The sequence below is a fragment of the Phytophthora infestans genome, genomic scaffold (genome assembly GCF_000142945.1).
Source record: "Phytophthora infestans T30-4 supercont1.18 genomic scaffold, whole genome shotgun sequence".
NCBI lineage: Eukaryota > Oomycota > Peronosporomycetes > Peronosporales > Peronosporaceae > Phytophthora > Phytophthora infestans.
The window spans coordinates 1,654,547-1,669,698 of record NW_003303741.1 but is presented as its reverse complement, the minus strand read 5'-3'; the positions used below and the strand labels follow the sequence as shown (position 1 = coordinate 1,669,698).

The window sequence follows — 15,152 nt, the reverse complement described above, 5'->3', positions numbered from 1 at the left end:
TAAGCATGAACACGAAATCACATTAGGCCGAGTAACTCCCGCCCGAAAAAATATTGACAGTCGCTGCTGTAATTTTAGTCAAAACTCGGTTGAGAAAATGAATGATACTCTTAAGATCTAACGAGGCCCATGACTTCCTTCACGTCTTTCATAGTGACGGCAGCGAGTTCGGAAGCCTGTGCTGCGCCATCCGCCAGCACCTTGTCGATATACTCTTGGTCCGCTTCGTACTGCTTGATGCGCTCTCCGATGGGGCAGATCCTGTCCAGGTCAAAGAAAATGAGGTTGGCTTCCGTAATTTAAGCAAAATAATTTAGCAGCTCACACTTACTTGGCAGTAACAGCGTCGGCCACACTGTCCTTAAAGGTGCCAGTACCGTAGTCAGCGTATTGAGTCTCCAGCTGCGCGACGCTCTGACCTGTGACAGCGCTGGCAATATCCAGCAAATTGGAGACGCCTGGTCGCTCCTCGCGGTCGTAGTAGATGCCGCTGACCGCGTCCGTCGTGGCCTTGCGCACCTTCTTGCGGATGTCGTCGGCGCTGTCCGTGAGCTCAATGCGACTGAGCTTTGACTTGTCGCTCTTGCTCATCTTCTTGGTCGGGTCGCGCAGACTCATGATACGCGCAAGAGATTTCCTCTGCGCGCCGGTGAGCGTCGTGGTGTCTTCCTCCATCATCGGATATGGCTTGGGCAGTACTTCCTTTCCGCCCGGGCGGTTGGATCCGAAGCGGGTATTGAAGGTCGTGGCGATCATACGAGAGAGCTCCAAGTGCTGCTGTTGGTCTTCGCCTACAGGCACGTGCGTCGCGCGGTACAGCAAAATGTCGGCAGCCATGAGTACGGGATACGATAGTAAGCCTAGCGAGCTGTCGGTCTTGGCTGCTGCCGCCTTCTGCTTAAACTGCGTCATGCGCTGCAGCCAACCGAGCGGCGTAATGCAGCTGAGCAACCACGCGAGCTCGGCGTGAGCAGCCACGTCGGACTGGCGGAATAAAACGTTGCGCGTCGGGTCCAGACCTGCGCCTAGCAATGCCGCCACCATAGAATGCACCTGGCCAGGCGTTCGCTGAGCGTCGAAGGGCACTGTAAGCGCATGCAGATCCACCACGGAGTACAGTCGGGTGGCGGAGACTTCTGATGCTGCCGATGATGAGCCCTGAAGAGCCACCCATTTGGCGATGGCGCCGCAGTAATTGCCCAGGTGAGGAGTTCCTGTGGGTTGGATGCCAGAGAACACGCGATGCTCGCGCTGGTCATCACTATGCGTGGCGGAGCTGACGCTAGATGAGGCGCATCGACGACATGTAGAAGCGATAACGGCGGGTTGAGGGGACTTGTGATGCGATACTCGAGCTGCTAAGCCTGCAGGCCAGCGCAAAAGAAGCGACAACATCAATGTGGAACGAGAGGTGTCGAATGCAGTTCGATCCCATCTCTTGACGAATGCTTACCGGTACTTCCTCTGTCCGGAAATAAAGGGCCACATCAAAGCAATTTTTGCTTATTTTACGGAGCTTACTAGGCTTGCGGTGCCATTCAAGTGCCATGCATGGCACCACGAAATGCCATGGCAAATGGCTGTGCCAGGTGCCAGGCCGTAATATTACGGCCAACTCAATATATCTTTCCGCGCCAATTTCATTCCGGCAGACGCCGTGCGATGCAGAGGAACAGAGACGTCAAGATCGTTGTGGCGTCGACATGCGTCTTGCTGCTTGGCGATAACGCGGCGGGTGCGGGCGAGCGCCAGCCGTGCCTACCGCGTCGGCGTTTAAACTGGCGTCACCACTCCCAGCTGCTGTTAAACGCGGGCCAGTTCCGCCAGTACTACAGGATGTCATTCCAGTCATTTGAGAAGTTGTTGCGACTGCTGGCTCTAAGCCTGCGCGTTAATGAGGCTCAATCACGTCGACGGACCGAAGGGAACGAGCCCCTTACTCCCGTTAACAAGTTACAAATGTTTATCTCGTGGCTGGCAGGGTACTCTTTCCACCCGGTTCGGGCGCTTGCTGGTGCTAGCAAGCCGGGTTTTTACATCACCATTCAGGAGGTGATGGATGTTATCCAAGCTCATGATGAGTTACAGCTGAGGTTTCCGGCGACGGAGTACGAGCAGCGCCAGTCAGCACGCGCGTTTGCTAGTCTGGTCAAAAACCCAGTTTTAGTCGGCTGCGTCGGTGCTGTGGACGGGTGGTTGTGCTGCATTCAAGTTCCCAATGGTCGCGAGGTGAACCGCGTCTCTTCGTTCTTTTCTGGACACTATCAACGGTATGGTGTCAACGTTCAAGCGTGTGTAGACCACCGTAGCCGCTTCACTGCGGTGACGAGTGCTAGTCCGGGCGGTATGGGTGATGCTCTAGCGTTTATGAGATAGGAGCTGTCTAGTCTCGTGGAGTCTTTTCTGGTTGGTCTACACCTCGTTGGTGATAATGCCTACTCAAACAGCAACACTCTGCTTACGCCATTTACGCGACCGCAAACTGCAAGTCAATCAAATGCAACAAGATTGTATCGAGACAGCTTCAACTTTCACCTGAGTCAACTACGTATCAGAGTGGAGATGGCATTCGGGCTGCTGGTGAATAAGTGGCGGGTTTTCAAGGCTCCGCTTCGGGTCGGAGTGAAAAGCATCAAGAAGGTGGTGCATGTAGTGTGTATGTTGCACAATTTTTGCATCACTGAGCGCCTGTGTGAGAGCCACAACGAAGATGTGGACGATGACGCGGACATAGCTGCTACTCTTGCATCTTTACCCGTCCCCGATATAACTGACTTGACTGTTGGAGCTAACGATGCATCGGCATATCGGGCAATGTACACCTCAACACAAGTCTATCCGGAGCCGACGTCGGAGTCGGAGTTGCTCCGCAACGGCTATGTGGACAAACTGCGACAAATGAAGCGGCTACGACCAGCGTACAACATTCGCCGCGCTGAGAGAGAACGAACTAGTGAGTTGTTGTAAGTTGAGTTTATCAAGGTCCATTCGGACAGTTCAGAAGTCGCTACCTTCTCATTGAACTACACTTCGTCGAAAAAGACATCTTCCAGCTTCGACAGCTTCATGCGGTAGAGATCCAAACTGCGTTGAAGGGATTCATCACTTTTCCCGGTCTGTTGTAGTTTTTCCATGCGAGCCTCTACCTGCTGGATGAGCTTGTGCAAGCTCATCAGACGTTCTGCTGTACTCGGTCTCGCAGGAGCAATGGCAGCTGCTAGCGCATTGACCGAATCTGCTACTTCACTACGCTGCTTCTTCGTTCCCACTTGCTGTTGGGGCTTCTTGCCGCTTGAATCGCTACGCCCACGCTTCAGCAAGTCAAACTTATCCTTGTCGAACAATCCACCATCGACAAAACTCGCCAGATCGCGTTTGTGCTTCAAACAATCGCGAAGGTAAAAGGTGTCAAGGGCCCCTTCGCAGTAGGTGAAGAAATCGTCCTCATGTTCCCCGGACTTGGTGAAGTTTGCCATCGCCTTCAGATACCTCTTGTTCACGTCCTTCCACATGTCATAGGCCTTGGTAGCACTGTGAATAACGACAACTGAAGCCTCAACTCCTTCAAAGCGCGCGTCGGAGGTGAAGAGATCGTTGAAGTCGGTGCGGTTCGAGTTAAACTCCGACGCAACATCACGCCAAAATGAGGAGTTGCCATGAGTTTCCCCAGCATCCAGCTGCTGGCGAGAAGGCTTGTCACCAATACGTGCGAAGCGCGGAGCAAAGGTGTCCGAAAACAGCACATTCAACAGCCGAATTGTGCAGTTGTTCGACGGCACCGAAACACCGTCAGCGGACGCGAGGGTTGCCGAAATCATGGAGCGATGTAGAGCATCGAACTCACACAGGTGCTTCACGCGATCAGTCACAGACGTTTTCCTTTCGAGGCGAAGCTTTCGGCTCGTGTACTCCTTTCGAAGCTGCTCCACTGTCCACAAGCTGTAGTCATCCGAGATTGGTGGCGTCGTCTTCCCCGGGTCTACAACAGTCCACAGTGCTGACACAACAGACTCCGAACGCGAGTTGAACTCACTGGGATTGGTAGTTGCCGTCTGCGTCGCCCCCTCAACAGCCCGCAAAGTGTTCGCGTCGGCTGCACTCGCGTCGACATCCTTGTCACCTTGCATTGCTTCAACCTCGCCAAACGTTAAGTGGGCATGTCTGAGCTTAGCGAAAGCGCATGGGGTGCATCAAGACGAATGGAGGAGAGTGCATGCTGCATTGGCCAACAGTGCCGGCCGCGGCTCCTGAAAAATTACGGTGTGTGGTGGAATATAACGCGATGGCGCGAGCTGGCACCGCACGAACCAGTCTGAACCAGATCGCGTGGCACAATCAGCTCACCTAGCCTCTGGCAGGCACGGCACGCGTGGCGTGCGGCTAAGACTGGGCCTAAATGCAAAAATCTTAAAAAAAAAGATTAAATTGTTTGGTGAGACCACTTTTTGGTCATCAAACAATTCTAACCCCCGACTTCTAAATAGCAACTCGATTACAGGAATCTAAGCACATGACTAAATGTGTTCCAGCAACGTTTTTGTGCTTGAGCCAAATTGTAATTTATTTTTTAATAATTACCAAAAAACTGACTACATGTATTTTATGTAAATTAAGCCTTTTTATATTGACCTACTGGTACCTGATTTGTGCTTAATATTCTTTCTACCTTCTTTAATCACTACCCGCTTCGCGGCGGTGGTGCATGCATGTTTAATTAGCATGCAACGCTTCCGTTCCGCTCGCCTCGGGCTCACTGCACTATTCGCATGGTACTGTAGTTGATGTTTAGAGCTAGCCGTTCGCTACCGCTACAGGGCGAGGTGGTACGGTGTGTTGGGGATGAGGTGGCCGCAGCTTGAAGTACTTCGTGGTATGGTATCGCGTGGTTTCGCTTAGAATCTTGCGCTTCCAGGTTGCGTGCGTTCGTCCACCCCAGTACGTCGAGATTTCGTGTACTTAAACACTTACCATTCCGTAGTCTCACATGACCCCGCACAATATCGTGGTTTTCTAGACTACCACTGCTCCGCACTTCAGGATTAATTTTATGTTCTTTCCTGGCCCGTGCTCCTCCTGGTTCGTGGTTCTTTACTCATCCGTAGCTCACGCCGCTTAGTAGTTATGTCTTTTCACTTTTCGTTTCATGCTCTTCCGTACACCGCCCTCTTCGTGGCTGCTAGCTATTCCATGCTCCCAAGGGTTTACGTGGGCTCCACATGTTTTCGTGGTCCCTAGTAATTCATGGTCCATCGCCAGAACCCTCGCCGATGTGTGCTCGTCCGTAGTTATGTTGATCTATCGCCCATGTATCGTGCTCTCCTGGTGTGACCTCATCAACCGCGCTATCGCGCTATCGTGCAGTCACGGTGTGCTCTCCTGTGTATGCTATAGTGCTAGCGTGCGTTACCCGTGCTAGCGTGCGTTACCCGTGCTATCGTGTTCTATAATGATATCGTGCTCCGTGGTGTGTGCAATCGTGGTCCCCCGAATCGCCCCCCCCTCGCGATTTTGTGGCTGGTCCTTCGTCCGTGCAATCGTGTTCTAATGTACTATCATCCTCCGTGGCTTGGTGAGCTCAGGTTCAGCACTGGTATCGTTCTCCATGGCTCGGTGATTTTCCATCTATAGTTCCCCTGGGTGCATGCTTTCCCAGGGTTTAGTGCTTGCTATTTTCCATACTATCGTGTTATATCATGGTGTCGCGGTTGGTCTGTCGTTTGTGCTACCGCAGTACCGTGCTCCGTGGATCAGTGAGCTCCGGCTCTACCCTGGTGTTGTGTTCCAATGCTTGGTGATCTCTCGTTGATGGTCTCCCGTGGCTTCATATTTGTCCGTCGATCGTGCTCCGTGCACTGCCGTGGTGTTAGGGGGAATTCATTTTCCGTGCGCTGGCACAGCTACGTGCTTTGTCGTGGCTTTGAACATGCGTGTTCTTCCGTGGCTCGTGCTTTTCAGTATGTAGGGGTGTCATTATTTTCAGCTCTCATCCTCTTCCATCATTTCGCGTTCTTCCGTGCTTTCACGGTGCGTGCTCTTACGTGCTTCCGCTCCCATTCCCTAGTGTATGCAGCCTGAATCAGTAGTCTGCAATGCCCGCGCTCTTACCTCTTTCGTGCCTCCGCGCTAAAAGGATCACAAACGGTGCTCCCAGTACCTTGAATATAAGCTACGTAGCGTGTTGAAAAAGGCGCACAATCTCTACGGGTCGCACACCACGCGCGCAAAACAAAGGAGGACATCATTTTTTTCGCGGCGGCGGAGTGGTTTATGGGTGAAGCTTTGACAGTTGTAGCCCATCACCCTAAGCAATAGATTACACATGGCGAGAGATCGCCAATCACAGTGTGTAATGGGGATCCAATAGAGATAACTTCAATTTGCTCCGCGGCAAATCTTATTGTCACCAAGAATATATGAAAGTTTGTATGGGTGGAGTGTATCCATGTGAGTAGAATTATAGTGATAATGGCATACGGTGGAGCTTCCTGCCCATTGTAAAGCGCAGCTACGCATGCTTAGTGTCAAAAGAGTGTATTTATTGACTCGGACGTTGTTTTAAGGAGCTGTGCAGCCTCACCACCCAGCTCGCCATCGTCTTGAAAACTTTACTTTGCATATAAGGTATAGTAACCAAGGTACAATGCAGGATTAGCCTACGTGGTAAGCTACAGACCACCTCAGCAACCTTTACCATTATACATACAACAGTTACAGCTCAGAAACACATATTTTACGCTCAGCAAGTGCTCTGATCCAGCTGAGATACCCTCACAGCACCCATTGAGAAGCTCTTGGCGTCACACTCCCATATTCCACACCTTATGGCTACATTCCACCATATAAACTCCCAGATATATTTAACGTCATAAGATTTGTTGCGGCACAAAATGTAGTTATCCCTAAAGGAGTCCCATCACACACTGGGATTGGCGCTTTCTCGCCACATGCAATCTATCGCTTGTGGTGATTGGCGACTCCTGTCGAAGCTGCATCCATAACTCTAGATATTGTACTCGTCATTGAACGTTGGACCAGAATATATTAACATGCCATTTGAATTGGAGAAACTCCTCGAGTTGGCACCAAAATAGAACAAGGAGCCTACGTAAATGTTTCTTAGTATCTCATGCATCTAGTGAACTATTTGCGTCCTTACTAACATGTTCGAGCCAAGCACCTCGCAGCAAGAGCTGACGCCAGGCCAGAAGGATTACGTAGTACGGTGCTTTGACTTCATGTCCAAAGCCAAGGAAGATGGCCTCTTCAGAGGGCAGCGAACCCGGGACCTGGTTGCTGCGTGTCTATAGATAGCACACGGCACGGTTACGACTGTGGTGAGCACCTACAGAGCCGACAATGAGACCAAGTTTGAGGTGCACATCAGCAATTTAGCGTTGCATGTTCCTTATCAGATACTTAACGTTAACCTCTATTATTTTATATGTAAAGCCAAAGCCTACTCAACGCGGAAGGAAGCGTGAATACGACCCAACAGAGCTAAAACCAGTGATTCATACGTTCATCGACACTCAAAACAGACTGGGGGAACCCGCAACAGCTCAAACAATCATTTTAGAGGTGGCCGACAAGACTAATGTAGTTCTGCAGCTTCGAACAATGCAACGGGTGCTCAACGAGCTCGACTTTCATTATGTGGTAGGTAAAAACGGCACATTATGGCCGACACAGCAGCTATTGCGTCACTTCGAGCGTACTACATCGAAAACAAACTTGCCAACCGACGCCCAACACGAAGAGGTGAACCAAACCCACGGACCACAGAGGTGTTTTTGGATGAGTCCTTCTGCAATGCTAATCACGTTGCAGGGAAGACATGGCTTCTGGAAGACAAAGTCCGCTTCAATAAAGTGGAAAAGGGCCTCGGTAAGTATTTTTTTTAAACATAAAAGCAAAAACTAATTAGAGTGTTATTGTTGTATGTCAGTGCCTGTATAGTTGCCGCGGGTTATATTTCGACGAAAGGAGGACGCGTCGATGCTGGTTTTGTGGAAGGATCGATAAAATGCTGGAATTCTACCCTGAAATAAAAAAAGGTGGGACGAAGATGATTACCACGGGAACTTCGACACGGAAAAATTTGAGAGGTGGTTTTTAAATCTCTGCAAAACCTTGCAGCAACAACATGGAGTATGTGTAATTCATCTAGACGGCGCTTCGTACCATAAAAGAATATAACAAATTGAACCCAACAATGCAGTCAACGCGCGGGGAGATGCAAACGTGGCTCACGCGGAGACGTACGGTAAAGTTGTTTAAAAATTATTTACTTGAGCTAATTGTATTTTGCAAAAGATATAATATTTAGCTTAAAGAAGACCAAAACCAAGCTAATGGAGCGTGTTATGCCCTTAAAAGAGAAGCCAATCTATATGGTGCAGACCATAGCGGCCAAGTACAACCATCGTGTACTCTACACGCCACCATATCACCCAGAGCTTCAGCCGATAAAGCTCATTTGGGCCACAGTGAAAGGTAGAATTGCCAGGGCCCCTCCGAAAAATGCCAACGATACTGTCGAAAAGGTCATTGCTGGGCTGAACGCCATCACGGCGAAGGAGTGGGTCAGCGTGTACAGGCATGATCAAGGTTTCGAGAATATGTACGCCGAGCGTGCCCAAGAATCGGCAGAATGGCTGCGGAAGAAAGGGTGCCTATTTAAATAAATATTTGGTTTTTCCTTGCACTCAAATCGTTATAATCGTAATCGGATTTGCTGCTGTTCAGTTGCGTACTTTCTTGCGCAAATCCATGTGGTTTTGGGAATTGCCCAATCAAATGACCGCCTCAAAGGCAACCCGTTTGTCGTAAATTTTGGGCATCTGGAAAGAGTTTTAAAACAGTCTTGTAGCGCGAAAACGGCTCCGAATCAGCTAATTCTGACCACATTTTGAAATCTACACCCGATTTTACCCCTTATATCTAGCTGTTACTATAGGATTTGGGTTGTTGAATCCTCATAACAGATGGCTACATTCTGATCCAAGGACTTGTGACGAGTACAATAGTCTTTGAAATTTGGACAAAACAGTGAATGCCCATAAACTTTTGTCGCGCAGTGTACGACAAAAGATTGGAAGCTAGAAAAACGAAAGATATTTAGAGTAGTACTATCCAAAAATATTGTAAGTTAAATTATTTTAAAAGTAAGTATGTCCCGCATCGTTCGGTCTACTGCCTTGAGCGCGTGACAAGAGGTCATGAATGCTTCGTTCCAATAATCAAACTCGGATGTTTGATCAACTACTGAATATGGGAGCTCTTTTTAAAAACTCAAATAATGCGAGTGTTTGGATCTTAATATCTGAGTGAAAAAATAGACTAAATGAATATTGCTTGTGTCGTCCAGATTGGGTCTCAATAGTGTTAGACAATGTTGCAAGAAGGTGTCGCAGATTCTAAATAACTCGGCAGAAGTCTTACCGTCGGCGTGATAACCGAGCGTGTGGTATTCATACGATAAGCCCAGTCCGCTCCCACCGAGGTGGACGTCTTTTTCAACAGTGATGTGTAGGTCAGAGCGCAAAGTGTGAACAAAACCAGCTTTGCTGAGTGGTCGCCAACCAAAAAGAAACTTTGCGCTGATCAATACAGGGGTGTTCAGGATGGACTGTTCGGCGAGGATACTTTAGTTTTGGCGGAAGGAGAAGTGTTGTGTCGGAATACGACCGGGCCGAGAACAGATTGGTGCACCCGGACGGGAACGGAGGAAACAGATGACGATCTACCCACTTCTCTCAAATAGGTTGACAAGCGTATCATCCCATTAGCTTCGCACTTGGGCAGTCCATGGTCAATGTACAAGTCGTATCAAGATTCAATGGCTCGGGAGTATGGACGGTCCGACGTATTCTTGGCTGAAATGTGCAACCCCAAGTGGAACGATTCTTGAAGCGATATCTTAAGTGATCCAGACGGCTCAAGATCGAGCAGATATCGTGTCTCGCGTGTGGTAGCAGAAATCACATGCGACACTTGTGGATCTAAACTAAGGCGTCCTGAGGCGGGTGAGAGCGCGGATTTACGCTGTCAATTTTCAAAAACGAGGGCTCCTCCACGCTCACGTATTGATTATGTTGGTCGACGAAAACAAACCCCGAACGCGCGAGATCGTAGACAAGATGGTATGCGCTGAGATCATAGAAGAGGATAAAAACCCTCAGCCAGATGAAACGGTCATGTCATGCATGTTTCATGGCCCACGCGGGACTACAAACCCTTCATGCACCTATATGAAGAGCGGCAAGCGCTTTAAAGGGTATCCGAGGCCATAAGCAGAGGGTACACAAGCCAATGCCAATGGCTATCCGGACAATGCTGTATCAGGCCATGCCTAGAGAGCTCTGTTGGAAAGCGCCGGAGAAAGGGCAATCAAAAAGTGGGTTTGCCGAAAACAGTATCAAGCTGCAATTGATCACAAGATTCACGTGTATCATCGATATACTGAGCGGTTCTATCATCTACTATTGCTCTGTCAGCGCAGAGGCCTAACGTCTTCTGAAGACTTGAGAACGGCCAACGGACAGTCTATATTGCCGCGCGAGACGCTGTCTACTTAGAGATTGATGACCTATTTGACGGGAAGCTGCTGCTCTCTAAATGCAGTATCAACTACGCCATATCTTTTTCACCATTCTGGTGAATTCAGCTCCAGCAGATGCTGGTGTTTTTATGGGCTCTTCGCTGACATTTCCCAAGACTTCGCACGCAAACATCAGGCTTTGATGGACCCTTTCAAGTCGGTGCTGGTAGAGTTTGAAACACCAATGAGAATTTAAGAACTACTTCAAGCAAACACGTATTCGGTTAGTGACTTCGACGAGTTTTCTCGATTGGGGTCGGTCCATGCATTGGTTTGTGAATCGATTCGTCAAAATGGCTTACTTCTACGTGGGCTCACTTGATACGATGCTTCAGCGTTGGAGGCGATTATAAACACAGGAGATCAGCTGAACGAAGGTCAGCGGGTGGTTTACGACCCGATTATTGAAGCGGTTGAATGCCCGGAGGAAGGCAAGAAGCTATTTTTTGTCGATGGCCCCGGTGGTACTGGAAAATCTACACTGCTTCGAAACATACTGGCCAAAGTCAGACTCTCGGGAAAAATCGCCATTGCTGTGGCGTCTAGTGGTATTGTCTCGCTCTTGCTCACGGGTGGTAGGACAGCGCACTTTACATTTAAATCCCTTTGAAATTGAACGAGAGCTCGACCTGCGGTATGAGATAGATTTCTCTTTCCTGCCGGCACATCAACATCGTTATAGACAGAAGTTTAAGATTCTACAAAATAATACCTAGAATCGCATCCCTTCTTACCTCTTAAAAGACATTCAAAGAATTTTGCGTGTCTCCTGCACACCCGACCGTTTCCACGAGCTGAATCCTATAATGAAGAAGCGCGAAGCGACCCCGGTGACTTGCACGACGACAGTAAGAAGCGCAATGTGCCGTCCGGCGGCTCGAGTGATGGGATCGACGCCGTGGAGCCGGCGCAGCCACCAAACGCTTCAGATCCTACGAGTATGTGCGTCAGCTCGGATGTGTTGTGAGAGAGCAAGAATTCTAGTGCTGTATGTTTAACACTTGTTTTAGATGGTGCCTACACAACGCTCGCCGTTGTGCTAAGTCTTGTTGGCAAGACGCTTAAGGCGTAAGCCCATATTTTTTCGTTTTGAGATTACTTCGAGCGGGAGCAGTGCGTTATGTACCGGGCAAAAGACTGTCAGACCACGTAGCTGTACAGTGGAGCGCGCGCAAATCATCTAGCGTGGCAGGTTCTGGATTCTTTTGGTCATGCGCTCCGCAAGTACGTGTGCACGCTGGGCTGGAAAGCAGAAGTCGCAATGTACTGGAAAACGGGCGAAGAGGAAGGAGCGATATCGTGCGTGTAAAGCGACGCTTAGTGTCGCAGTGGTTCGATCTGGAGGCCATGTGTAGTTCGAACTGGATTAATAAAGTATTAATTTGATTTGATAACGTTTGCTAAAACAGAACAATTGGATTGCGTTGTGTGTAGGATACTTGCCACAACCACGTCATGAACGAGTCGCTGTAACTGCGTTAAAGTAATTCAAGGACCTTCTTAGTGAGTCTGTGCTGTCCGTGTGGACACTTTCGGGTAGACATCCACGGATACATAGCAGATCGTGAGCTATGTTGCCGACATGCCCGGTACGTCTTGTGTCTGATCCATCACATAAGACACATTTTGCTTTTGTTCCCCTTCCTATAGGACTCCCGATTAGCCGCGTGACCGCTAGACTGGGCATGGAAGTGCTGATCAGCGTCTCAAGGTTGTTCTGGTTGAATATGCCTCTACCTCGGCAACGAAGGTGAACTACTTCTAGGGGAGTGGGATCAAATTATTGAAATCATGTTGCAAGACCAAAGCGCAGCGCAAAATCTTGATACACTAGCTTTGGGTTGAGCGCACAACTGCACTAACCTTGGTTTCTACGTTGGTAAGACAAGAAGTTGCGCAATTTTAAAGAAAAAGTGCTCAGCGTTATGGTGTTTGTATTGCTCTAAGTTAACGATTATTATCTTTTATGGCAGACACTCTTGTGGCTACTGTAGGAACTGGCCGTGGTGTCTCGGTAGTCTCTGCTTGAAAAAGCAGAATGGATTTCTTCTGGCCATCATAAAGTGATTCACATTCAAAAACCCATCGTGGGGGTCAGTTTTGTAGAGTCTAATGATAGACAAAAACCTCACCGAATGGTCGACATTGTGCACGGCATTCCCGCAAGCTACCGTGAGCTCATGATGTTTTATTGGAAAGGGAACAGCTCTCTAACATGTCCTACCTGTACATGTAGCCCTCGCATTCTCCAAATCGCGGGGCGCTTCTCCACACAACCGGGAGAGGGTCGCTCGCAGGTGGGCACACCTCGACCATGCACACACCAGTATACAGTTCTCGTAGCTGATACTGAATGATAGCACGCACACATCGGTCGATGCTCGTCTTCTTCACCGGTAGTTGCTTGAGCTGATTCCACCCCGCTCCCACTCGATTCGCCATCGTATTCCCTCCAGAAAAACAGCGGCGATGCCAGTTAGCTCACATGTTGCTGCAGCTAGTTTAGCTGCGATAGCAGTTACCTCTCATGTTGCTGCAGCTAGCCCGGCTGGAAGAAAGTATAAGGAAAACGCAGGTGCAACCTTATTCACACGACGCTCAAATACGCCCAACACGTCCCGAACTGCTCCTTCGTCGGTACGTACATCATCTGTTGTAAAAGCTCTTTAATTTCGGGATATTGAGGCAGCACGAAGTACTTCTTCCCGTGTATCATGCGCTTCACATAGCGCTGCGTATGGAGCTGAGAAGACGCTTGATGGTGACCTGACAAGATTTGACCAATCTGATCGATGCAGTGGTGTTTTCGGTTTTCTTTGAGATGCTTCGGCAGTGAAGCCACTAAGCTTCACTACAATACTTGATATATTAATTGTCCAATATGACAGCTAACGGCTTGAACTGTTTGCTGGATTCTATTGCATGGGTTGTTGGGCAAGCTAAATTCTGAAACGGAAGTCGTGAAAAGACATTTTACAGGTTGTGGTATCGTGCATTTTAATGGGTTTGTCCTTTTCACTTAGCCTGATGCTCGATTTATAATAAATAGAGGTCGTTTTTGTTAAATCGTGGTCTATAAAAAGAACAAATCGATCTAGGTAGACTGACTGATAAATCGAGCTACGCCAAACTGACCGCTCGGGATCGATCAACCACCAAATCTACATCGATATCCTGTAAATATACCCTTTTGCCGTTTTGAAATGGTAATTCGATCCCAGATAAAACAAATCGATGTCTGCCTCTCCCCATCTTATTGTTACGCGTGGTTTTATGCTCCGACCATGCTCGATCTAGGCTATAAAACGGATGTACACCATTTCCGAATCAAGTTGGTCAATTTCCCAGAGCAAGTGAACGTGTTGGTTTATGCACAAAATTAAAGCATCAGAAAAAAATCATTTCTCACAAAGTGAAAATTCCACTAGTCGACATTACGATCAAGTGAAATTACCGCAACCATACTATAACAGCTTTAACGACTATGGCTACATCTCGCTGGAACATCTACTTCTGCTACGTCTCGCTGGAGCCTCTACTTGCCTAGCTTCAGGTCCTCTCCTCTTGAAGCCACAAAGGAGGCCTTAAGACAATGACGCTCCATACGGCAGACCAACCGACGCGTTATAAAAGGCTTCGCCACCTCCACAGCTTCTTCCATCAGCGCCTGGCGGTGAGCGCAGAATGTGATGTACTCGCCTCTTACTAGGAATTCCTCCTTACGCTCGGCAATGAATCGCCGCATCTTTGCCTTGAGCACATTCCAGCAACCCTCAATTGGGTTGAGCATGAGGCTGTAAGGTGCTAGACGCAGCACGACCAGCTTGGAGCTGTTCATGATGCCGTTCCCCGTCAGAATCTCTCTCACAAGCGTATCAACCTCACTGTGGGACGGCGCATTGTCCGTAACAATAACTATCTTGTTGGACGGTACCAGCTCACGGTACTCGTCCGTTGCCAACGCATACCGGTGCCAGACGAAACACCACCTTGATGTAAGTTGGCTCCTTTCGAGGATGCCAACGCCACCGTAGCACGCTCTTCAACCCGCGAGTAGCCCTCACTACACGACAGATACATGTTGAAATTTGCTTCGTCCTGAAACACGATCATGTCACCCGCAGACGTGTGTTTCTCCAACTTGTCCGCAAACGCTTCGTCTTGTTCTTCGCATTATTCATCGTAATCTTCTCGATCCGCAGCCTCTTTAAGCTGTAGACCATGCCCTGGAGGGCACGGTGCACGGAAGACGTGCTTACGGACACGCCCATATCGCTCAGCAACCTGTCGCGCATCTGTTCACAGGTGTGGCGGCGAGATATACCTCCAGCTGGGCCATGACTGGAACAGTCATTTTAACGCGAACGTCGCGAACTCCTCCGTGAGCTCCGGGCTCAGTGTCAGCGCTAAGAACGGCGCGACGAGCGGTGCTGCACTGCAGCGGGGCTGTCGTAGCTTTAGCGTAAGAGGAAGACGTTCGACTCAAAGAGTCACTGATACTCTTGTATGTTATCAAAGGACACTTACAGCCCAAGACCAGGCTCAAAGTAGA

The 15,152-nt window shown here is 49.1% G+C and overlaps 2 protein-coding genes across 2 annotated transcripts; one reads left to right on the top strand and one right to left on the bottom strand.

Moving 5' to 3' along the window:
- Positions 1 to 110: 110 nt before the first annotated feature.
- Positions 111 to 1,429, bottom strand: PITG_10516 (tryptophanyl-tRNA synthetase; the record flags this gene model as incomplete). The annotated part of the gene is made up of 2 exons (XM_002902250.1): positions 111 to 261; positions 332 to 1,429. The coding sequence occupies 2 exons, from the start codon at positions 1,042 to 1,044 to the stop codon at positions 111 to 113; spliced, it is 864 nt and encodes a 287-aa protein (XP_002902296.1).
- A 6,783-nt stretch (positions 1,430 to 8,212) lies between these two features.
- On the top strand, positions 8,213 to 8,684 carry PITG_10515 (uncharacterized protein; the record flags this gene model as incomplete). The annotated part of the gene is made up of 2 exons (XM_002902249.1): positions 8,213 to 8,217; positions 8,327 to 8,684. 2 exons carry the CDS (start codon positions 8,213 to 8,215, stop codon positions 8,682 to 8,684), a joined length of 363 nt encoding a protein of 120 aa, XP_002902295.1.
- Between the last annotated feature and the right edge of the window lie 6,468 nt (positions 8,685 to 15,152).